Raw genomic sequence first — 24,859 nt, forward strand, 5'->3', positions numbered from 1 at the left:
TTAAGTATACACACACACACACACTCACACACTCACACACACACACACACACAAAGGTAGGCATGAGATGTATAGGGAAAAGGTCATCAGTAATTAGTGGATGTTCTCAGGCTTTACACTGTAATGTTCAACATCCTCAAAGTGCCTGTTACTGAGCTATCAAAGGCGACTTGTCAGCAAAAAAAAAAAAGCCCTAAAGCGAAAGTGTACCTTTTTAGGATTCTCATGTCTGTAATTATGAGTGCCGATTGTTTGCAAGAGTTGATTTGGCACGCAAGGATGAGCAACTTTGCATTCTGTAAAGAAGACAGACAGGATTGTAATGCCTGTGAACATACACACACACACACACACACATAAGACCAGAGAAGTGACCTCTCATGTACAGTACCCTCCAGAATCATTGGCACCTCTGCTAAAGTTGATTAAAAATGGGTATAAAAATTAATCTGTTCGTGATTTATTGTAATCTCACAATGAAAAAAAATAGGAAAAATCCAACCTTGAAGGGAAACAAATTTCTTTTGAGAAAAAGGAAAATCTCATAAAGAAATCAGATGTTCAGTAAACCATATTTGTTTTGATCTGGATCATTGTTTTGGTTCATTGACCTGATGAATGATCCAATCATGACCAACGTTTAGTGTCTTGTCAGAGATTGACAGATTCCCAAGGCCTTTGGGGAAAAAAACATCCCCACAATAGCACAGCACCTCCACCATAATGTATGGGGTTCTTTTCAGTATAGTCATTCTTCTACATGGCAAACACACGTGTATGTTTCTAGCCAATGAGCGAAATTTTCATTTCATCTGACAATAGACCACACTTCCAGACAAAGTCACTGTACCTTTTAGTAACTCCTGCCGTTTACATTGGTAATTAAATGACTGGACAGGCTGTTACCTAGCATGCCCTCTAAATAAGCTATTAGCAATGAGGTCACTTTTGAAGATTTTTTGGGGGGCTTGGTGACCCCAAGATGTCACCTTTGTCTGTAACTTTCCAATAGTGGTCCTTATTGAATTGTTTGCCATCCTCCATACTGTACGTGGGGGCACGATAACCTTGGGTCTTTGTCCAAGCATGTTTGTCACATTTCCAGTTGATTAGAACCATTTCATCATTGTTTTAATTGTAAATATAGGCATTTTCAACAAAGTACCTAGTTTGTATAGACATTTGCTGACTTACAAATGTCAACACAACTTTCTTTTTATTTAAATTTAGTGTATTCTCTTTTTTTATGTTGAAAAATGATGAGGATTTAGCCTCTGTGTCACTTTATTTCCATACCTTAGTGAAAAAGAAAGTCATGAACTATTTCTGAAAGTTCACAGACACTCTGATTAACTTAAATAAGTTCAAATTAGATGGGAAAATGCTTCTGTTAGGTTTTGTATAAAAGATTTTTCTAGGGGTGCCAATAATTGTGAGGAATGTGTTTTCGTTAAAAATATGTATTTCTTTATAAGATTTTCCTTTTTCTCAGAATAAATGTGCTTCCCTTCAAGGGTGGATTTTTCCTCATTGTTTTCATTGTGAGAGTACAATGAATCTTCGAAAGAGAATTTTTTTAAAACCTGTTTTGAGTCAACTTTACCCAAGGTGCCAATAATTCTGGAGGGTACTGTAAATGTGAGCATCACATTAGATTAGATCAGATTAGATTAGATTAGATTCAACTTTATTGTCATTGTGCAGAGTACAAGTACAAAGACATGAAATGATGATGCAGATGATACAGCATGATAACAAAAGCCCTCTTAAGAATATTCTTCGCATTTGTCGTTGATATAATGTAGATCTACAAACATAATATAAGAAAAATATAATGTAATAAAAAAAGAAGCAGAAAAAATAAATGACAATCAGTCATTAATGTCAATTATTTGTTTGACATTCATTTGAACTAAAATGTTATTATTATGATAAGCCTTTTATTACTTGCCAAATTCCACTCGACAAATCACAGGAATGGCATAGATGAAACAAGACACTATTGTACTGCTCTGAAGTCTGTCAAAAATGATAAACCCAAAAAACAGTGTCACTCATACACACGGCCCCCGGGTTCTGCGACCTTACTTGCCCATCGCCCATGATGCCAGCCGTCGACCCCCCCCCCCCCCCCCCCCACACACACACACTGGCGGCATGCGGCTGTCATGCCTGCTGATCTGGGGAGAACAGTTGTTATGCATACCTCACATTACTCCTACTCTAAAAGCACTCTGCACTGCTGCTGGAGAGAACTACTCACACACACACACACACACACACACACACACGCTTACAGACAGATGCTGCTGCAAGCCCCCACCCCCCATCACTAAGCAGGCCACTGTTGCACCCCCCTCGTCCACCCCCCCCCCCCCCCCCCACACACACACACACACACTGACATACCCATGCCTATTTTTGGAGGGGGACACAAAACAGGAACATTTCGGAGATCAACATCCCAAGAATTCCTCACAAACCCAGAACCTCTCTATTGAACTGCAGAGCTGAACATCTCCAGAACCTCTCTATTGAACTGCAGAGCTGAACATCTCCAGAACCTCTCCAGAACCTCTCTATTGAACTGCAGAGCTGAACATCTCCAGAACCTCTCCAGAACCTCTCTACTGAACTGCAGAGCTGAACATCTCCAGAACCTCTCTATTGAACTGCAGAGCTGAACATCTCCAGAACCTCTCTACTGAACTGCAGAGCTGAACATCTCCAGAACCTCTCTACTGAACTGCAGAGCTGAACATCTCCAGAACCTCTCTATTGAACTGCAGAGCTGAACATCTCCAGAACCTCTCTATTGAACTGCAGAGCTGAACCTCTCCAGAACCTCTCTACTCAACTGCAGAGCTGGCCAAGCGTACCTCTATGTTTGAGGACATACTGTACATTACACTTCCTTAGTCCAGAGTTACTAAGAGCTGGCCAAGTGTACCTCTATGTTTGAGGACATACATTACACTTGCTTAGTCCAGAGTTACTAGAGCTGGTCTATTAAGACCTCAGTTACAGCACTATACTTTCATTAGTTTGGGTTAGTTCATTGTCCTCGGAGAATTTTGTCTTGAGAATGTGCTCTGTGTATGCTGTGGTTTGCAAATCTGCAGTCAGGACATCACAAACCCGTCTCAAGCAGGCTCCAACACAGATATAAACACACACACACACACACACACACACACACACACACACACACACACACACATTCAAAACTTCTGTCTCACAAACGCACACACATGCACACCCCCCCCAAACATACACACACACCGTAATATAATAGACCTACCCAACAGGATTCCAGGTTCCTGAGGTTAGGAAGTCTATGCCAACCATCACAACTCTATGCTAATCGTGCTGTATTAGCAGAGGTGCTGAGGACAGAGCAGTTCCCACACTTAATTGTGTTGCTGGATGTTGTTTCTATACACACGCACGCACACTGTTGGTAGCGAAAGCAAACACTGAGAATGCAACTGATTTGCATATAACCGTGTCAACTAATGATCGATTAATGGCTCGTGGCGCAGGAACGAAATCGCAAACAATATTGCTCATAGTTCATCTTAGTTCATACGAGTGCAGCTCTTTGGTGCCAGTTTTTCTCTAATGATTTCAGATGGTCTTTTTCCAAACTGCATGTGTGCGCTTGTTCCTTGCCTCTTCACTTTTAGAATTTCAACATCCATTTTATAATATTCATTACAACAGTCATTTTATAGTTCTCAGTTCTCGGTTCTACTTCCGTTCTCCATCGGCCGTGGGGCTTTTCCTGGCGCCTGATTGGCGGCGGTGGCGTCATGGGGTTACCTGTCAGGTGAGGGCAAACCTTGCCCTCAGGTGCTTGCGTCAACCCGAAGGCCGAGCCTCATTTTTTCACTCTCATCCAGCCAGAGGGCAGAGTGGGTTTTAGAATGAGGAGGTGGAGGGATTAACAGGTTTTAGGGTTTTAGAATCAGGAGATGCAGGGATGAGTGAGGAGGTGCAGGTATGAGTGAGGAGGTGCAGGTATGAGTGGGTTTTAGAGTGAGGAGGTGCAGGTATGAGTGAGGAGGTGCAGGTATGAGTGAGGAGGTGCAGGTATGAGTGAGGAGGTGCAGGTATGAATGAGGAGGTGCAGGTATGAGTGAGGAGGTGCAGGTATGAACAGGTTTTAGGGTTCTCTCTATCTCCCACTTTCTCTCTCTCTCTCCCACTCTCTTCCTCTCTCTCCCACTCTCTTCCTCTCCCTCTCTTTCTCTCTCTTTTCCTCTCTCTCCCTCTCTCAAATTCAAATGAGCATGAGTATATATACTCATACTTATATAGGGATCAAAAGAGTATACATACTCATACTTATATAGGGATCAAAAGAGTATATATACTCATACTTATATAGGGATCAAAAGAGTATACATACTCATACTTATATAGGGATCAAAAGAGTATACATACTCATACTTATATAGGGATCAAAAGAGTATACATACTCATACTTATATAGGGATCAAATAGGGATCAAAAGAGTATATATACTCATACTTATATAGGGATCAAAAGAGTATACATACTCATACTTATACTTATATAGGGATCAAAAGAGTATGTATACTCATACTTATATAGGGATCAAAAGAGTATACATACTCATACTTATATAGGGATCAAAAGAGTATACATACTCATACTCATACTTATATAGGGATCAAAAGAGTATATATACTTATACTTATATAGGGATCAAAAGAGTATATATACTCATACTTATATAGGGATCAAAAGAGTATACATACTCATACTCATACTTATATAGGGATCAAAAGAGTATACATACTCATACTTATACTTATATAGGGATCAAAAGAGTATGTATACTATACTAGGAATGCTAGAAAGAAAGAGGAGGACTCACTGCCAGGAATGGTGCTGCTATTATTGCGCAACTGTTATGCACTCCCAACAAATAAGGGAGCTTTGCTTCATTAGCTAGCACAGGGAATTGGGGAACAATTTGATACATTTGGTAAAATAAGTTTGTCCTTACCGAGGCATAGTTATTGCATTCAGTGAGGAAGTGTACCTCGTCTTCTATCACTCCCTCTTGGCATTGTAGACATAGCCTGCCCTCTCGATTTCCAGGTCTGTCTGATTGTCTCTCTCTCCCTCTTCCTCTCTCTCACCTTCCTTCTTTCTCTATCTCCCACTCTATTTCTCTCTCCTTTCCTCTCTCTCCTCTCTCTCTCCCATTCTCTCCCTCTTTTCCCATCTCTCTCCATCCCTCCCTCCCTGTCTCTCTCTATCCCTCTCTTCCTGTCTCTCTCTACAGTATCTTTATCCCCATCTCCCTATCCCTCCCTCCCCATCTCTCTCTACCCCTTTCTTCTTGTGTCTTTCTATCCCTCTCTCCGTCTCTCTATCCCTTCCTCCCTGTGTCTCTCTATCTCTCTCTGTGTCTCTATCCCCTCCTACCTCTCTCTATCCCTCTCTCTCTCTATATCTCCCTCCTTGTGTCTCTCTATCTCTCTCTCTGTGTCTCTCTATCCCTTCCTCCTTGTGTCTCTCTATCTCTCTCTGTGTCTCTCTATCCCTTCCTCCTTGTGTCTCTATCTCTCTCTCTGTGTCTCTCTATCCCCTCCTACCTCTCTCTATCCCTCTCTCCGTCTCTCTATCCCTTCCTCCTTGTGTCTCTCTATCTCTCTCTCTCTGTGTCTCTATCCCCTCCTACCTCTCTCTATCTCTCTCTGTGTCTCTCTATCCCTTCCTCCTTGTGTCTCTCTATCTCTCTCTCTGTGTCTCTCTATCCCTTCCTCCTTGTGTCTCTCTATCTCTCTCTCTCTGTGTCTCTCTATCCCTTCCTCCTTGTGTCTATCTCTCTCTCTGTGTCTCTCTATCTCTCTCTCTCTGTGTCTCTCTATCCCTCTCTCACTGACTCTCCCTTACTGGCCACTTCTCTTCCTCTCCTTCTTTCACTTTCGCTCCCTTTCACTCTTCTCCATCCTCTCTTTTTCTTTCCCACCTCTCTCCTCCTCTCCATTTCTCTTTCTCTCCATCTTTCATTCTCTCCATCTCTCTCTTTCTCTCCATCTGTCTCTGTTCATCTGTCTATCCATCTCTCTCTTTCTAACTTCTCTCTTCTCTGTAGCCTTCATTCTTCCCTTCCAGGCGGTCGTGTCTTCCTGTCTGCCTCTCCTCCAAAATCATTCTCTCTCTCTATCTTCCCCTCCGTTCTCCTCCAAAATCATTCTCTCTCTATCTTCCCCTCCGTTCTCCTCCAAAATCTTTCTCTCTATCTTCCCCTCCGTTCTCCTCCAAAATCATTCTCTCTCTCTATCTTCCCCTCCCCAGGCTGCGTCAGCTGCAGGTGGGGTCGGACAGTCGTGGGTCGGAGCTGCTGAACCAGCTGAAGCTGAAGACTTTTGAGTTGGAGCGCGCTCAGATGGTGCAGGAGGAGACGGCACGCTCCCTCAGCCTGTGTCAGATCGAGTGTGAGAAACACCAGAAGAAACTGGAGGCAGGTGCCCCCCACACACACACGCACATACGCTCGCTCTCTCACTCAACCACTGATACTCATTCACACACTAATTCTCACTCTCTCACTCATTAATTTACTCACTCACTCATTCAGCCACTCGCTCGCTCACTCACTCACTGGCATGCTCACTTATAGTATCAGTACAGTATTATTTATTGTAGTAGTATAGTCTACCTTATTACCTCACCAGTAGTTGCATTAGTGTATGTTGACCAATCACCAGTGGAGTATTGGTTGTTATGTAAATGTACAAACTAACAACTAACGATCCATTTAGGTTTGCCATTTTAAAAACACAGTCTAAAATCTGTCTGTACATCTTTCATTACCAGGATTCAAATCTCTGCAATTATTCATTCATTCATTAATTCGTTCATTCACATACTTCATATGGACCATCTGTATTTTTCATGATGGACTCCTGTTCATGGGAAATAAATACAGATGTTGCACACATGTTTGGAAAGGAGCTGTGGTATTTTTCAAAGACATTTTGAAATTTGGTGTTGAAGATGACGTGACATGCTTGCTCATGTTTCTTTTTTTTCTGTGCACACCAACATACCTTAGAAAAGTGGCGTGTGCACACACCCTAGGGTGCATCATCCACCTCACTTTTAGAAAAATATTTGAAAATCAATCTGTCCTTAGAATAATTTTGTTCCATTAACCAAATAGATAGATAGATAGATAGATAGATAGATAGATAGATAGATAGATAGATAGATAGATAGATAGATAGATAGATAGATAGATACTTTATTGATCCCCAGGGGAAATTCAAGGTCTCAGTAGCATACAGACAACACACACACATTCACTAACAGCAGAAAAAGTAATTAAAAGTATATAATAAAAAAACACAACTAAGCAATAAGGACAGTAGAAGATAAAGAATATACAACCCCAAAACAGAAAAAGTTGGGACGTTGTGTAAAATGTGAATAAAAACAGAATGTAATAATCTGCAAATCTCTTAGATTCATATTTAGTTGCAAAAAGGACACAGATATCATATCAAATGTTGAAAATAACAAATTTGACTATTTCATGAAAATTATATGTTAATTTTGAATTTGATACCAGCAACATGTTTCAAAAAAAGTTGGGACGGGGTAACAAAATGCTGAAAATGTTGTGTAATGATGAAGAAAACAAAAGGAGGAATGTTTCACAACTAATTAGGGTAACTGGCAACACGATTGGGTATGAAAAAGAGCATCTCAGAGAAGCAGGGTCTCTTAGAAGTAAAGATGTAGGGATATTTATCACTCTGTGTAGACCTGTGTGCACAAATGATGAAACAATGTCATTTTAATGCTTCTTAACATGAAATTAGGACGTATTTAGGAAGTTCATCATCTACAGGACATAATATTATTAAAACTTTCAGAGAATCCAGAGAAATCTTTGCAAACGGGGGAAATAGCTGAAAAACAAATTGGATGGCCGTGGTCTTTTGGACCTCAGATGGCATTGCATCAACACCCGACCTGTCACCAGACCTGTCATTGTATGGGCTCAGGAAAACCTCTGATAACCATTGTCTATGTGCCCAGTTTGATACTCAATTCAAAAACTGCAGCCAAAATGTAACAGCTAAAATTGTATTGAGACATGATACAGAAAATACCACACTCTTATCTGGGCCTGAGCTTGTTTAAAATGGACTGAGGTAGATAGATAGATAGATAGATAGATAGATAGATAGATAGATAGATAGATAGATAGATAGATAGATAGATAGATACTTTATTGATCCCCAGGGGAAATTCAAGGTCTCAGCAGCAGCATACATAAAACACAAACACATTCTTTAACAGCAGAAAGACTAATTAAAGTATATAATATAAAAACACAACTAAGCAGTAAGGACAGTAGAAGATAAAGATGCTAAATATACTAAAATTCAAATTATACTAACACTTAATACAATATATAAAAATATACTAAAATACAAATTACAAAAATACAAATTATACTAACACTTAATCTAAATCAATTCTAAAAACAGTATCCACATAGTGGTGATTAATAAATCAGAGGCGCTTGCAATGACTGAGGCAGGGACTGAGCCTGTGATTCTCTGTGCATAGTAAGGTATGGTAAGGTGCTCTAAGGTACTCTGTGTGAATGAGTGTCATGGTGGTAGTGCAATGGTGATAGTGGTCATGGTGATGGTGGTGTGCAAATGAGTAAGTCAACAGTGCAACAATGCAGAAATAAAGTAAAGTAAAGTCTATATATCTATATATTTAACTATTTAAGAAAATGCATAAGTGTGGCCACAGTTCGGCTGTGGCATGGAGGGGGGCGGGGGTTATGCATGTGTGCTGATGTGCTAATATAGCGCGCAAACAGTGAGGCATAAAGACAGTGGTACAAGTGGCTAGTGGACAGACAGTACCAAACCTGGAGGGGGTGAAGAGGCAGACAGACTATGCAGAGAAGTATATCTCTCCTCTTCCCTTAAGCGAGGCATTGAACAGTTCAATGGCCCTGGGGACAAATTACTTTCTCAGTCTGTCAGTTGTGCAAGGCAGTGAGCGAAGTCTCCAGCTGATCAGGCTCTTCTGCTTAACAATAGTGCTGTGGAGTGGGTGACACTCATTGTCCAAGATGTTGATCAGTTTGTTCGGGGTCCTTTTGTCAGATAGTGAAGTGATGCACTCCAGTTCAGCTCCAACTACAGAGCCAGCTTTCCTTACCAGCCTGTCAATTCGCCCCACATCCTTCTTCCCTGTGCTTCCTCCCCAGCATACCACTGCATAGAAGAGGACGCTGGCAACAACAGACTGGTAGAACATCCTGAGGAGCTTACTGCACACATTGAAGGACCGCAGCCTCCTCAGGAAGTACAGCCTGCTCTGCCCTTTCTTGTAGAGTGCGTCAGTGTTGGCTGACCAGTCCAGTTTATTGTCCAGGTGGAGACCCAGATACTTGTAGGTGCTAACCACCTCCACATTGACCCCATCAATGTGGACTGGTAGTAGAGTGGGCTTAGACCTGCGGAAATCCACCACCATCTCCTTGGTCTTTGAAGTGTTAAGTTGAAGATGATTGAGTTTGCACCATTGCACAAAGTCCTCCACCAGGCTCCTGTACTCCTTCTCCTGCCCGTTCCTGATACACCCCACAATTGCAGTATCATCAGAAAACTTCTGCATGTGGCATGACTCGGTGTTGTAGCAGAAGTCAGATGTGTACAGGGTGAACAGGACTGGAGAGAGCACAGTTCCCTGTGGCGCTCCGGTGCTGCAGATCACAGTGTCAGAGAGACAGTTCTTCAGTCTGACGAACTGTGGTCGCTCGGTCAGGTAATCTGTAATCCAGGTTACCAGGTGAGCGTCCACACCCATCTGCAAGAGCTTGTCTCCCAATCTGAGGGGCTGGATGGTGTTAAAAGCACTTGAGAAATCAAAGAACATGATTCTCACAGCACTTTTCCCCTTGTCCAGGTGGGAATGTGTCCTGTGTAGAAGATAAGTGATGGCATCGTCCACGCCCACTTTCTCCTGGTAAGCAAACTGTAACGGGTCTAGTGCATGGCGTACCTGGGGTCTGAGCATGCCTAAGACCAATCGCTCCATGGATGGTGGACAGACCACCGCCATTGGAGCTGGAGCAGGGCAGTCAAACCTGTTGTAGAAGTGGTTCAACTGGTTTGCCCTGTCCAGGTCCCCCTCCACAGAGCTGCTGTTCTTCTTCAGGCCAGTGATAACCTTCATGCAGTCCCATGTCTCCTTCAAGTTGTTTTCCTGCAGCTTCTGTTCCACCTTCTTTCTGTAATCCTCCTTAGCTTCCTTCAGCTTGAATTTGAGTTCCCCTTGCACGCGCCTCAGCTCTGCCATGTCCCCCTCTCTGAACGCCATCTTTTTCCTGTTGAGAAGGGTCTTGACATTGCTGGTTATCCAAGGCTTGTTGTTGGGAAAGCAGCGCACAGTTCTGGTGGGAACAACAATGTCCATGCAGAAGTTCAGGTAGTCAGTTGTGCACTGTGTGACCTCCTCCAAGTCCTCTCCATTCTGTAACACACTCCAGTCAGTACACTCGAAGCAGTCTCTCAGAGCCTCATCCACTTCGGGTGTCCACTTCCTGAAGGTGCGTGTGAGAACTGGTAGCCTCTGTACTTTGGGCTTGTACATTGGCTGGAGATGAATGAGGTTGTGGTCTGACTTTCCCAGTGGGGGGAGGGGGTTTGCACTGTATGCATCCCTCATGTTTGCATACATGAGGTCTATTGTCCTGTTTTTCCTTGTAGGGCAGTCAACATACTGGTAAAAATTTGTGAGTGTGGAATCCAGTGTTATGTGATTGAAGTCGCCAGAGATCACAAAAAAGGCGTCAGTGTGTTGGGTTTGAAGCCTAAGACGTAGAAACAAACACTAAGACACAGAGCTGCTGAGTAGGCTGCCACACCTGACGGCGCCGGAACCGGAAATAGGTAACATGGAAAAAGGTCCTGTGGTTATACCAATAAAAGTTTGCCATTCTTTTTGGAAATCATAGACTCATCTGGGCTAAAGAGGAGAGGGCCTATCTAAGTATCCAACCTATCCCACTTATTTTAGTGCTCAGTTCGAAACCCAACATTTATGACGGTGTGGAGGAGCATTAATGCCTACAGCACGGGCATCTTGCACATTTGGCAAAACACAATCAATTCTGAATGATGTATACAGGTTTTGAGCAACATATACTGCCATCCAGGAAATGTCTTTTTTCAGGGACGACCTTGAATATTTCAGGAAAACAATGCCAAAATGAATTCTGCACATATTTAAATAGTATTTCTCCATAGAGGAAGAGTCTGTCTGCAGTCCAGATTTATCAAATTAGGTGCATAATGGAATGAAAAGCATGACTAAGAATACCCCATACTGTTAAGCAACTGAAATCCTATATCGGGGAGTAATGGGAAAACATTTCATTCTCAAAACTGGTCTCCTCAGTTCCTAAACATTTACAGAACTGTGTTAAATGAAGAGGTGAAGCAGCACAGTGGTAAACATGCTCCCATCACAACTTTATTTGAAACATGTTGCTGGCATCAAATACAAAATTAACATATACTTTCCATGAAATAGTCCAAATTTTCATTTTCAACATTTGATATGTTGTCTATGTCCTTTTTGCTGCTAAATATAGGTTTACGAGACTTGTATATTATGACATTCTGTTTTTATTCGCATTTTACACAATGTCCCAACTTTTTCTGTTTTGGGGTTGTACTAAATATACTAAAATACAAATTATACTAACTAACACTTAATCTAAATCAATTCTAAAAGCAGTATCCACATAGTGGTGATTAATCAATCAAGAGGCGCTTGCAATGACTGAGGCAGGGCCTCACTGAGCCTGTGATTCTCTGTGCATAGTTCGGTATGGTGCTCTGTGTGAGTGAGTGTCATGGTGATAGTGCAATGGTGATAGTGCAAATGAGCAGTGCAACAGTGCAAGAATAAAGTCCTGGGGACAAATGACAAATGAATATGGCCCTGGGGACAAATTACTTCCTCAGTCTGTCTGTTGTGCAAGGCAGTGAGCGAAGTCTCCAGCTGATCAGGCTCTTCTACTTAACAATAGTGCTGTGGAGTGGGTGACACTCATTGTCCAAGATGTTGATCAGTTTGTTCAGGGTCCTTTTGTCAGATATTGAAGCGATGCACTCCAGTTCTCATGGAAATAAACTTCCATGAGAAATTGTATTGAATTCTATTGATGTTTAGGTGGCCCACCAATCCTCTGAAGTTTCCAACTAAAGACGTCCATAAAGCTAGGCTGAAAATATCATTTTTTCTTAAATAACGCCAAAAAAATGGGTCTAGCCCTATAATGTCAATGGAAGTTAAATATAAATATGGACTTTTCACATCATTTGGTGTGAGTTGTGTGTCTATCTTTATTACTTCCTGAGATGTGGCAGTAGTGTACATTTTCGGGGAAGATGCAATAAAAATTGCCTTTGCCAGGCATTTTCAATAAACAACATAAAAGTAAACGTAATCAATAAAAGCTTGCTGTCATGGGTTTTGCCAGTACCAAATTTTAAGGCTGGAAAACAATATATATGTGGTCAGCTAATGTCTTATCAAATGAACCAAATGAGGCCTGGCGGTCATTTTTCATGGACTCCAGAAATAACAAGTCCTCCTTGTTCTTCACCAAGCTTTCAGCGTTCTGTGGCCACAGAGCAAAAGTCTTGTCAAGTTTTTTCTCCATCTTCTGAAGTTTCTCCAGTGTAGATGGTCTGGTCATCCGTCGTTTCAGTGGAATCGCTTGGAGTTTGGCATTTTCATGCAAATCAATGCCCTTCATGCCATTTGGGGGCAGCCGTGGCCTACTGGTTAGGGCTTCGGGCTTGTAACCGAAGGGTTGCCGGTTCGATCCCCAACCAGTAGGAAAAATGTGGGCATGGGAAGTGGTTGAACACTGCTCTCCCATGCCCACATCCACGGCTGAAGTGCCCTTGAGCAAGGCACCTAACCCCTCACTGCTCCACGAGCGCTTGCTGTAGCAGGCAGCTCTCAGCGTCGGGATTAGTGTGTGCTTCACCTCACTGTGTATTCACTGTGTGCCGAGTGTGTTTCACTAATTCACGGATTGGGATAAATGCAGAGACCAAATTTCTCTCACGGGATCAAAAGAGTACATAGCCTATACTTATATATACTTAAAAGTTTGATATTTTTTTCACAGGCTTTCCTTTCTGATATCAAAGGAATGTTGGCCTTTTTATAAAAGCTGGACACCTGGGACAGTACGATATTTGCTGATTCCCACTTTGTTCCGCTTTCTGAACCATCCGAAAGATACCACATGAAGCAACTGAGAACTTGGCGACAGTTTGGAAGACGGGATCCAGTGATAATCGAGTCATCCTGAACAAGGCCACTGCCCAAACCAAATATCCAAGACGATTGTCTTGTAGACAGAGCACATTTTGAAGACTGTGGATTGGCATTACTAATACACTTTCCACTAGAAGCCATGTTGCAAGAAAGTTCATGTAATCCTGTGTGATACAACTACTACTCTACACTAAACAAAATAGTCCCACGCATGTAGCCTATATCTGATTTGGAATTATGAGATTTTTATAACACCATAGCAAGTGTTACAATACACATTAAGGTGTTTTTCATTAAATAACATTCAAAATAGGGAAAAAAAAGGTTTTCTGAGAAAAATCACCAAAATATGTATGACAACATAAAGAAACCCAATGTTTATCCACTGAGCTGTGTGCTTTATGCCCTTAATACAGTTATAATTCAAATAACTACTGGCTAACAAATTGATAATGGTGAAATAATGTGAAATATACCCCTTATAGTCCCCCATATTGCGAGGTGATTTCCTGAATTTGGCAACAATTTCGAACATTCGGTTAATGGTGGGCCACCTAAATATTATAAGGAAAAAAGGTGGATTGTCCACACACTTGCTCCCATCAGGAATTTTTATTGACTTATTCACCCGGGTGTAACGTTACGAGCTTATACGCTCTTCATCAGACTATAAGCTCGTAACGTTACACACGGGTGAATTAGTCAATAAAAATTCCTGATGGGAGCAAGTGTGCGGACAATCCACCTTTTTCCTTTTGATAGCCTAGCACTTTTTGTCCAGCACCTGCCTTGGATGTGCGCACCAACAAACTACTTTCCACCTAAATATTATCCAATTTACTTCAAAATTTACCAGGAATGTTTTTTTTGCTTATTGGAACATAGGGACAGATTAATTTGCATATGTCAAGGCGGATGATGCACTCTTGTGTGTGTGTGTGTGTGTGTGTGTGTGTGTGTGTGTGTGTGTGTGTGTGTGTATATCTGTGTGTGTGTGTGTGTGTCTACTGTACACCTTTCATTACCGAGATTCAAATCTGTATTTATTGATATACTTCACATGGCCCACCTGTATTTATTTATTTACTTCACATGGCCCACCTGTATTTATTGATTTACTTCACATGGCCCACCTGTATTTATTGATTTACTTCACATGGCCCACCTGTATTTATTTATTTACTTCACATGGCCCACCTGTATTTATTTATTTACTTCACATGGCCCACCTGTATTTATTTATATACTTCACATGGCCCACCTGTATTTTTGATGATGGACTCAATGCTCCTTAGCATGGGCAATACCAGTATTGGACACATGTCTGGAAAGCTGGTCAAAGACATTTTGAAATGTACATTTTGAAAGACTCTTTGCCTAAATCGTTGTGTTGCTCCACCTCGTAGGTGTTGAAGTTAGGATGATGACATGCTCATGTTTCTTTAGAAGCCTGATTTAAGCAGGCCATAGGGGGTGAGAGTTGTGACACGTGGTCACATGGTTCGTGTACGCCTCCATAGTTCCGAAAAACCTGTTTTGTGTGGTAATCCAGCAGGAATGTATCTCGGGGTGCTAGAGTGCGGGATCTAGGAACCCACTGCCCACTGACCAGTTTCTGGAACTTTCTTCATAACCCTCTCTCTGTCTTTCTCTTTCTCTCTCTCTCTCTCTCTCTCTCTCTCTCTCTCCCTTTTGCTCTACCTCCTCCTCTTCTCTCTCTCTCCCTCTCCTTCTCTCTCTCCTTCTCTCTCTCCTTCTCCCTCTCCCAGGTGTTGACTAAAGAGTTCTATGAGCTGCAGTCGTCGTCGGAGAAGCGTGTGGTGGAGCTTCAGTCTCTGACCACTGAGCAGCAGGTCAGACTGGAGACCTACGAGAGACTGGAGCAAGAGCTGGACGACGTCACCATGCAGGCAGCAGAGAGTAAAACACACACACACACACACACACACACACACACACACACACACACACACACACACACACACACACACACCGCTAACGTTTTTGGGCCAGTCTGAATATCGTAAGCTTAAATATATTGTTTCTAAGTTCATTTGTTCGGAGCACTTCAGCAATCTAGGCTGTGCGGTCGCAGGCCCTGACTTGCAGCTTCCCTAGTATTAAGAATGTAGCACTCCAAGTCGCACTCCAAGTCGCACTCCAAGTCGCACTCCAAGTCGCACTCCAAGTCGCACTCCAAGTCGCACCCCAAGTCTATATTTGCAATGATGACTATATGAGCGGCTAATAATAATTAATTGTACTGTAAAGTAATAACTCCAGATCTCAAAAGCCCTTGAAAACTAGATGTACCGCATAGCGGTACAAAATATGACCGCTGCTCAGTCCTGTACATCCGTTCCACAAAAATAAATCACACTAATCAATTTGTCTCCATCTTTTACTCCATCCCCCACTCTTGAAACTTTTGTGTATGCTTGTTTGGCATGCCTTTGTGTGTGTGTGCGGCTGCACAGAAAGTAGGCTACTGGCGCTGCAAAGGTGAATAGATTGTAGAATAGCCAAAAAAGTTGTAGCATTGTTATAAAACCTTTAAAATCTCTAAACAATCACAAGTAGGGCAGTTCATCACAGTTCATCCATTGCAACTGGATTGATGAAAGGTCACTTACACCTGTAGGCTACATTGTGTTAGATTCTCTGGTTGTTGTGTTTTAGTTCTAATGTCTGTATTGAAGATGGTCAATAAAGCTTGACGACGGGATCAGGATCGGCGATTAGATGATGATTTATTGTAGATGGTACAACAATGAATAACAGAACACAGTCTCGAACAGTAAAACTGTGCAGTCTAAAAGTTGTGGTTGTTATTAGAAGTGGCTGCTGAGCCTTCGGACAGAAGATGCTCCTCGGGGGTCGCTTCCTTGATCCGTCTCCGAGTCAAAACCTAAGACAAAGCCTGTTATACTAAAACATACAAACGTCAATCATGCCAACGTGGCATGTGCCAACCAGTGTACACAACCCGGCCCTGGCCAGATGGAGATACTAGCCCGAATAGGCAGACATGCTGTCTCCCTCGGCCCATGTTATCACTGATGTTCCCCGGATGTTCCTAAACATTGGCCTGTATGACCTTCCTGCTGGTACACAGGCTAAGGCACAGTTATGGGGCAGCCGTGGCCCACTGGTTAGCACTCTGGACTTGTAACCAGAGGGTTGCCGGTTCGAGCCCCGACCAGTGGGCTGCGGCTGAAGTGCCCTTGAGCAAGGCACCTAACCTCTCACTGCTCCCCGAGCGCCGCCATTGTAGCAGGCAGCTCACTGCGCCGGGATTAGTGTGTGCTTCACCTCACTGTGTGTTCACTGTGTGCTGTTTATGTTTCACTAATTCACTGATTGGGTTAAATGCAGAGACCAAATTTCCCTCACGGAATCAAAAAAGTATATATACTTATACTTATGTACAATAATATGGACCTCTCCCTGTTGTATACTACACACAGATGTAACATATGAACACATCAGAATACAGTGAGAATACCCCAGAATTCTACAATTGTATTTGGGAAAAGCAGAAGGTATCAGCATAATGTTATATTTGTATTTATTTATTTATTAATAAACAAAAACATCTCTGTCAGTTCCATGCAGTTTTCAACAGCTATCAAAAAGAAAGGTAATTTTTGGATGGATGGATTTTTTGTGAATGTTTCTTCTTCTACATAAGATTTTAGTCATCTTTAGTTCATGTGATACTTTATTGTCAATGCACAAATTAAGTAACAGTAGTCTGAAACGAAATGCTGTTTTACATCTAACCAGTGGTGCAAATAACTGACATGTCCAAATGGGCCTTCATGAAATACGTCGCTAGACTGTTCATACACATTTTAACGGGCCATTTTAAGTTGAAGAGCTGTTGTCCGTTATTGTTTGTGCAAATATAGGATGATTCATGTTCCCTTGCATTGTGTAACTGAGGTCCATGGCTAGTCTGGCTTTCACCAGACCAAGCTCAATCTTTTAAGAAATCAAAAAATAAATTGCCGGCAGATCAGGCTGGGTTCACCCAGCCTAGTCCATGGTAGGCGCCCGATATTGTTTAATTTTCCGATTGAGATATCCACGCTCTGGCTATTCTAAATGCAAAAATGCATCAGGGAGTTATGACAAAACCGTGACTGTTAACAAACTAGATCCTAATAGAATGCTGTTAGCTTCCCTAAGCTACAGGTAGGCTATAAGGTAGGCCTATTTACAACATAAATTGTCAATAGGCTATGCTGGCGACACAAATAAAATCTCCTTTGGAAACCAATGGCTTACGCCTTACAGTATCAAGCGGACTTAAGCTGCCACATCGTGGCGAAAAGTTGAATCACGGAAAGCGCGAATGAAGTAGCCACTTCTAATCGGACCCACTGCACAGTAGCTTAAGGTTTGTTGCTAAAGCAGCCATAATGAAAGCCATAATGAAGGTGTCATTGTTTGGATACACACACGTGCTCACAGACTACAACTACCAAGCTTGAATCAAAGCACTTTGATTCCCCTCTCACACCCTGCACGCACTTAAAACAAATAAACAGGCGTCTCAGTCTCACGCATGTATAGCCATAGGCAAAACTGTATCGGACCGGTGTAACGTTGGTAAATCATCCATTGCACTGAATGATTTTTGTAGCATGTGCAACAAATACGATTATGTGTACTGCCCTGCCTTGGATACATCTCTCAAAGTGCGCTCTAAAATATTTGGTTTAGATGTAGATCATCACGGGTGCGTTAATTTTGAAAATAGAGTATTGAAGTAGCCTAGTGGGTGTTTGGGAATAAACGTTAGCTCAGATGCTTTTTGAGGCTTTTTGTGGTCTTAATGCAACACTTTACAAAGCACTGACAGGGCCACCAAGGACTGTGACCAAATGAACAGCAGAGAAAAACCTATTTAGCAAGCAGAAATGTCCCAGCCCGGTGTTTGCATCATAGACAGGTTATCTTTCAGGTATATTTTCCATTAGAAAACCATCGCGTTAGGGAACTGTCTGGCCAATTTACTTAGCTTGTTAGTAGGCCAGAATGAGATGACAGTCGAAAGATACAATTACAGTGCTGCTATTAATTTGCTTGGTATAACCGCATTTATAGTTTTCTACAAATGCAATCAAATTGTCCTCCATCACTCAACCAATGCTAACGGTAACATTATTGTACCTAGGTCCTTATTGATATTATAAGATTAACGTACCTGCAGTAAAAACCAAGCATGTCCGATAAACATTCTCAGATTTATTTCGGCTTCAAGAACAAATGGGAATTACATTTCATGTGAAAATCGTCCTATCCATATTAGACGTTCTCTGCGGTAAACTACAGTCCTTGTAGGAAGCGTCCATTGTTTTTCCAACCCACTTTAGATTAACTTCCAACAAAACGTCTCACTGCAACGATGCGCCATCTAATGGACAAACGACTACGTATCGCCAATACTGGAAATGCAGCCATGATGATGATGAATATTTGGTTTTCCTTTAATCCTACTGAATTTGTAATTATGTATCGGCCGTTCTTATTGCCGATACCGATAGTACAGTGGGCAACAACCGGCAGATGTCTCAAGTGAGCAGGGTGTCTCGTAAAAAGAAATGGAGCCTGGAAAACCCTACACAGACTTCACTACAGACTTTAGCAGACAGGTTTAGAAATAATTTAATAGCCAGAAATATGCCTGCCCTGCCCTAATAAAGAAATATTTGGTTAACTGCGAGTGAATCCCGTTTGCAGCCGTAGAAGAAACGCAGGACAAATTAAACATTCTGGTTTTCTCCGAGTGCAACGATGATAGACAGACATCATTTGGACAAAATATAGAGCATATTAACCTCCCTTGCTCAGCCAAATGCCTTCCTGTTACGTCCTGTTATCACGGAGTTACAGGCGATAAACGATTTTTGATGGTCACAAGTTTACTTCATTAGGGACTGTTCGTTATTTATTTAAGGGGCTACCGGAGGAGTTTTGGGAGCATTAGTCCAAAAAGACGTGACCCTCCCTCGCCAGCAAGAAATTTTTATATGACCCTCCAAAGTGATTATGAAAAAACGCATGAGTCATGACCCTACCCTTCAATTTATTAATGCCTTCTGTAGGCTACTGGGTCAATTTGGGAGCTTGCATGCTACCACTCCTTCCTTAAAATGCCTTGAAAAGGCTGTCGTTTGCACAATTTCATAAATAATCACCGGGACCGAAACAACCTACCTGTCAACTTTTTCCGGGTTTATATTTGTATTTTATAGCCTATAACATTAGCTGAGTCACATATTTGGCCATAAGCCGTTTATCATAGGCTATCATGAAACCAAAATACAAAGGCGAACACTTTAACAGGGGGAATTAATTGGGCATGAATCATGCTGAACGCTATTTGTCAATGAGTTGAAACACACATGACATTCAAACTATTGATACATTGTGCACTATGGACACTGGTCTGTAGGCTACTATTGGACAAATAAATGAAGGTCATACAAATAAATTGACTCACCATATCCTGACTCAGAAAAACATCTTGCTTTTTGCCGCAAACTCAGCAATGAAATCATAGGCCAGCTTGCAGGTAGCCTACGTCTTTTTCATTTCATAGAAGGGCGGATGGATGCAACCGCAAGGACGGCAATGAGTTGTTAACAGACACGAACATATAGCCCAGCAGCAATCTATATAAAATAACACGTACTTGAAGTACCATTCATGATATGTTACGAAATATTGAAGTCGTGGGAAGTTTACATAATTTAAGCTGTAGGATGTTTCATTCGTCCCCCTTAAATAACTCTTGAACGGTTTTGTTCAGAGCTATACATGCAACTGCTTTCGACAAAGGACAGATGTATGTTGCTAGTGACAAAATATTAACTTTCAGTGTTTTACGATGTCTTTGTCATGGGGAAGTGTTTTTCCCCATACATTTATTCTAGGCTACTGTCAGTGACTGCCGTGAGAGAAGCGGGTTCTGTGTTGCGTTCATTTCAGTGACTGACGCGAGAGAAGCGGGGTCTGTGTTGTGTTGCGTTGCGGGGGGGGGGGGGGGTTAATTTATTTTCATTGCGTTAATTTATTTTCATTGGCGTGCCGTCCACAGCTCTTCAGTTCCGACGAAATTACTAATTTTGAAACAATGAGTGCAGGCCGGCCGCGCGTTTGTATGGTTATATTGCTTGATTGGGGGGGGGGTCCCAAGCACCTTTCAGCCATAAGGCTACTTTGAGAACATTTCCTAATTCACCCGACACTAATATTCAAAATGTTGAAATATATTTCGGCATAGCCTATAAGCAGTTTAATTAAATGCAATGTTAGTTGTAAACAAACGGGCTACTTGGTGAGGCTTGGCCTCACAGATGCGTTCGTGCCTTAGATGGCAAGAAAAATCTTCACGATATAGGCCTATTAACTGACCGCCCGATTCACGTTGGCTGGGGGGCAGGGGAGGGGCCATCAGACATTTGTGCCCAGTTAATCCAGCCCTGTCCCCCAACAAATCACACCTCTTTGACAGCTTAAAAGAAGTCGAGAGGACTCCTAACTCACAGACCTATTCACAAACCGGTTTTGTGGCTTTTCGCCATGTTTTGAAATCCTACGCGGCTACAGAAGCTTTCATACGTGAGGGCGCAATTTTGCATTGTAGACATAACTAACATGCAATAACGCCACCAACAACAACCAAAACTAGGCTACTCATTGTCAACATTTTGTAAATTAAATGTAACATTATTGTGAATCAAATTAAAATGTTCTCTTTTGCAAACGTAGGCATAGTAACAGATTCATTTAATAATGAATTTACATTTAATCATTCTTGAATTTCCCCTTGAGGATCAATAAAGTATCTATCTATCTATCTATCTATCTAATGTTACAAAGATACTACATCAATCCGTATGTTTCATTAGGCTACTTGGCTATTTGTTTTGCCTTACTCTTGATTCATTTAGGCTAGGCCTTTTTATTCAGTTATTTATCATCTTCCGTCCTTGTGTAGCGCACGCATTCTCAGACCTGTCACCTGCCACTCATCGTAAGGGAGGTGTTTGGAATCATTCCCGCGTTACAATCATCAGCCAATCAAGGTGGTCACTTCAGTCAAGCTCGTGCATGAGTAATAACGTCATCCATAGCAACGAAGACTCACTCACTCTTAGTCAAAGATTCTAGAGCGCTCAGCTCCAGAATCTGTTCAGGAGTTGTCATTTTTCCTTACTAAGAGTAGGTCTGAAAGGCTTTGTGAATAACTTAATAAGAGAAACCTAGTTAAAATATTTTATTGCTATTTAGGAGTAGCCTACTCCTAGTGGTAAGATAAAAGGCTTTGTGAATATGGCCCCTGGTGTCTAACCCAATGCATAGCCCATTTACACAAAATAATGGTCGAATATTAGGCTACTGATGATCATTGTTATTTAAGAACATGCAGTGCGCGTAGGGCACCAAAAACATCTTGCTCGTAAAAAATCATCATACCGCACATTGTAGCGGGTCTGTTATTTAACCTACTTACTGTAGGCTGCGCAAACCACAGGCCTTTATTTTGGGCAAGCCTGCATTCGAGGCAGGCCTTCTGTTGAAGAATTTTATATAAAGCCTGCGCTAACAGTAATCCTCCTGCCCCCGATACCACAGCTGTGGATAGTGTGGAACGTTCAAGTAATAACACAATCCAATGTGTGTCTCAATTGTCCCCCGCTGACCACCTCACACATTTCTCTAGATTTTGCAATGACCTTACATGACACAATGCCATAAAATGCCAGTTTTTAGGACACAGAATAATGTTTGTAATGATGCCAGTTAGGCCTACGTTCAACAGTAACATAAGTGTAATGAGCTATTCATTGTCGAAGGTGCATGGTGAAGTGAAATGTGGAAAACAAACATTTGCCAATAGGGGATAGGCCTACTTGTTTATTTTTTACGTAGCCTACAATGGCCAGTTCAGACAAAGCCGAAATTACTCATTTTGAAACATTTGTATGGTTATATTGCTTGACTTAAAGGAGAATTCCGGTGTGATATTGACCTAAAGTGTGTTGAAACATGATACCGAGTGTGAACGTATGTCTCATAGCCCATCTCGGCTTGTCCCCTGCACTCCAAAATCTGGCGCTAGTTAGCCGATGCTACCAACAGCTTTTTCAATGGTGGTGCTTCGGCATCGGGCTAGCCATGCAAATAAATCACTGTTTTACACCATTTACGAGGCTCAATGTATCTCCACACTTCATTGGTAGAATTCCGAGGGCCCTGACATTTAAAACGAGACATTGAGAACTTTGAAAAAGCACTGGTAGTTTACTTACAAGACGATTTATACAGACAGTATCTTCACGAAGTTTAGCGTTTGCAGCCATCTTGAATTTAGTCACGATAAGTCGAGCGATGAGTAAGAATGAACAGGCATGATAAGGGATCAGATTCCAAAAATAATTCAGTGGAAATGCATGGATTCCAGTTTCTTCCAGTAGCAGCACTGTATGTGCGTGCTTGTGTGTGTGTGTGTGTGTGCGTGTGTGTATGTGTGCACTGCCATCTACAGGCCAATGAGTGTACAGTCACTAGATAGATAGATAGATAGATAGATAGATAGATAGATAGATAGATAGATAGATAGATAGATAGATAGATACTTTATTGATCCCCAGGGGAAATTCAAGGTCTCAGCAGCATACAGACAACACAAACACATTCTTTAACAGCAGAAAGAGTAATTAAAGTATATAATATAAAAACACAACTAAGCAACAAGGACAGTAGAAGATAAAGAATATGCTAAATATACTAAAATACAAATTATACTAACTAACACTTAATCTAAATCAATTCAAAAAACAGTATCCACATAGTGGTGATTAATCAATCAGAGGCGCTTGCAATGACTGAGGCAGGGACTGAGCCTGTGATTCTCTGTGCATAGTAAGGTAAGGTAAGGTAAGGTGCTCTGTGTGAATGAGTGTCATGGTGATAGTGCAATGGTGATAGTGGTCATGGTGATAGTGCAAATGAGTAAGTCCAACAATGCAGAAATAAAGTAAAGTCTATATATCTATATATTTAACTATTTTAAGAAAAGGTATAAGTGTGGCCACAGTTCGGCTGTGGCATGGAGGGAGGGGTTATGCATATGTGCTAATGTGCTAATATAGCACGCAAACAGTGAGGCAGAAAGACAGTGGTAAAAGTGGCTAGTGGACAGACAGTATCCAAACATGGAGGGGGTGAAGAGGCAGACAGACTATGCAGAGAAGTCTATCTCTCCTCTTCCCTTAAGTGAAGCATTGAACAGTTCAATGGCCCTGGGGACAAATGACTTTCTAAGTCTGTCTGTTGTGCAAGGCAGTGAGCGAAGTCTCCAGCTGATCAGGCTCTTCTGCTTAACAATAGTACTGTGGAGTGGGTGACACTCATTGTCCAAGATGTTGATTAGTTTGTTCAGGGTCCTTTTGTCAGATAGTGAAGTGATGCTCTCCAGTTCAGCTCCCACTACAGAGTCAGCTTTCCTTACCAGCCTGTGTACTAAATGTACACATACATTTTCTTAGAACCCCCCATTGATGAAATCTACGAAACTTGGCATAACCCCAGAGAATGCCAGGTTAATCATACACATAAAATTCGGTGCAGTTCTGAACATTTTAACTGAAGATAGGGGCGATTAAAGCAGAATGATATTGCATTTTCATTTTTTACCGGGTGGGTGCAAATCACAAATGAGTGATTATGGGCTAGGTTGATGTGGGCCCTTGAGACCAACATACCATCAAAAAAATTCTTCATCCTCAGTGCCACGGTTCAGGTAGTTATTTAGGAAAAACTGCATTTTTTGGGTTCCAGGGGGCCCAGCGCGGGGGGGGAGTGGCCCCCGGGGACCAAACAAAATTTTTCCGTAAAAGTCTAGTGGGGCTACATACCCATAGCCTGGCTAGCGCCACCACTTCTCAATGAGACGTGGTCTGGGAAACGTTAAGTTTCTCGTATTTGAAAAAAATGCCCAGATTCGTTTATTGGGTGCCACGGATGTCTATCAAATGTGTCTGTGCATAGCTCATCATCGTCTTGCTTTCCCCCTTGTTCTGTGATTGGTCCCCTATCTCAGGCGAAAATTTGCTCCATGGTCTCCAGGCTGCCTTAGCAGCGTGAATCAAATCGCGCGCAAGTCAGCATGGGAACACCCAGGCTAACATACCCACCAAATTTCATGTGCCCCGGTGTTTCGGTGTCCCGGGTATCGTTGACCAAAAATTCGGGAAGTAGATGACGGGGAATAAAAAAAAAAACTTTGACAATCCCTATATGACCGCTTCGCTAGCGGCGGGCATAATAAATGTAATTAAATGAGAGTTGGGTCCTCCTCGCATAGAAGATGTACCGTTCAGTTTCAGTGAGCAAATAGCCCTGTGGAGAGACTCTAGAGGAGTGTTCAAATTTGGCAGGAGAGAAAGTGTGTATTTACTGG

General features: G+C 42.0%; 1 protein-coding gene across 2 annotated transcripts in view; it reads left to right on the forward strand.

The window, feature by feature from the left end:
• The window catches only part of pibf1 (progesterone immunomodulatory binding factor 1), a 72,529-nt gene that overhangs the window by 23,552 nt on the left and 24,118 nt on the right, over positions 1-24,859 (forward strand). For both annotated transcript variants that reach the window (XM_042080810.1, XM_042080811.1), the window contains exons 10-11: positions 6,337-6,502; positions 15,150-15,300. In XM_042080810.1, coding sequence (XP_041936744.1) covers positions 6,337-6,502; positions 15,150-15,300 — 317 coding nt within the window. The remainder of the gene's footprint in view (positions 1-6,336; positions 6,503-15,149; positions 15,301-24,859) is intronic.

The sequence above is a fragment of the Alosa sapidissima genome, chromosome 23, assembly GCF_018492685.1.
Source record: "Alosa sapidissima isolate fAloSap1 chromosome 23, fAloSap1.pri, whole genome shotgun sequence".
Lineage (NCBI taxonomy): Eukaryota > Metazoa > Chordata > Actinopteri > Clupeiformes > Clupeidae > Alosa > Alosa sapidissima.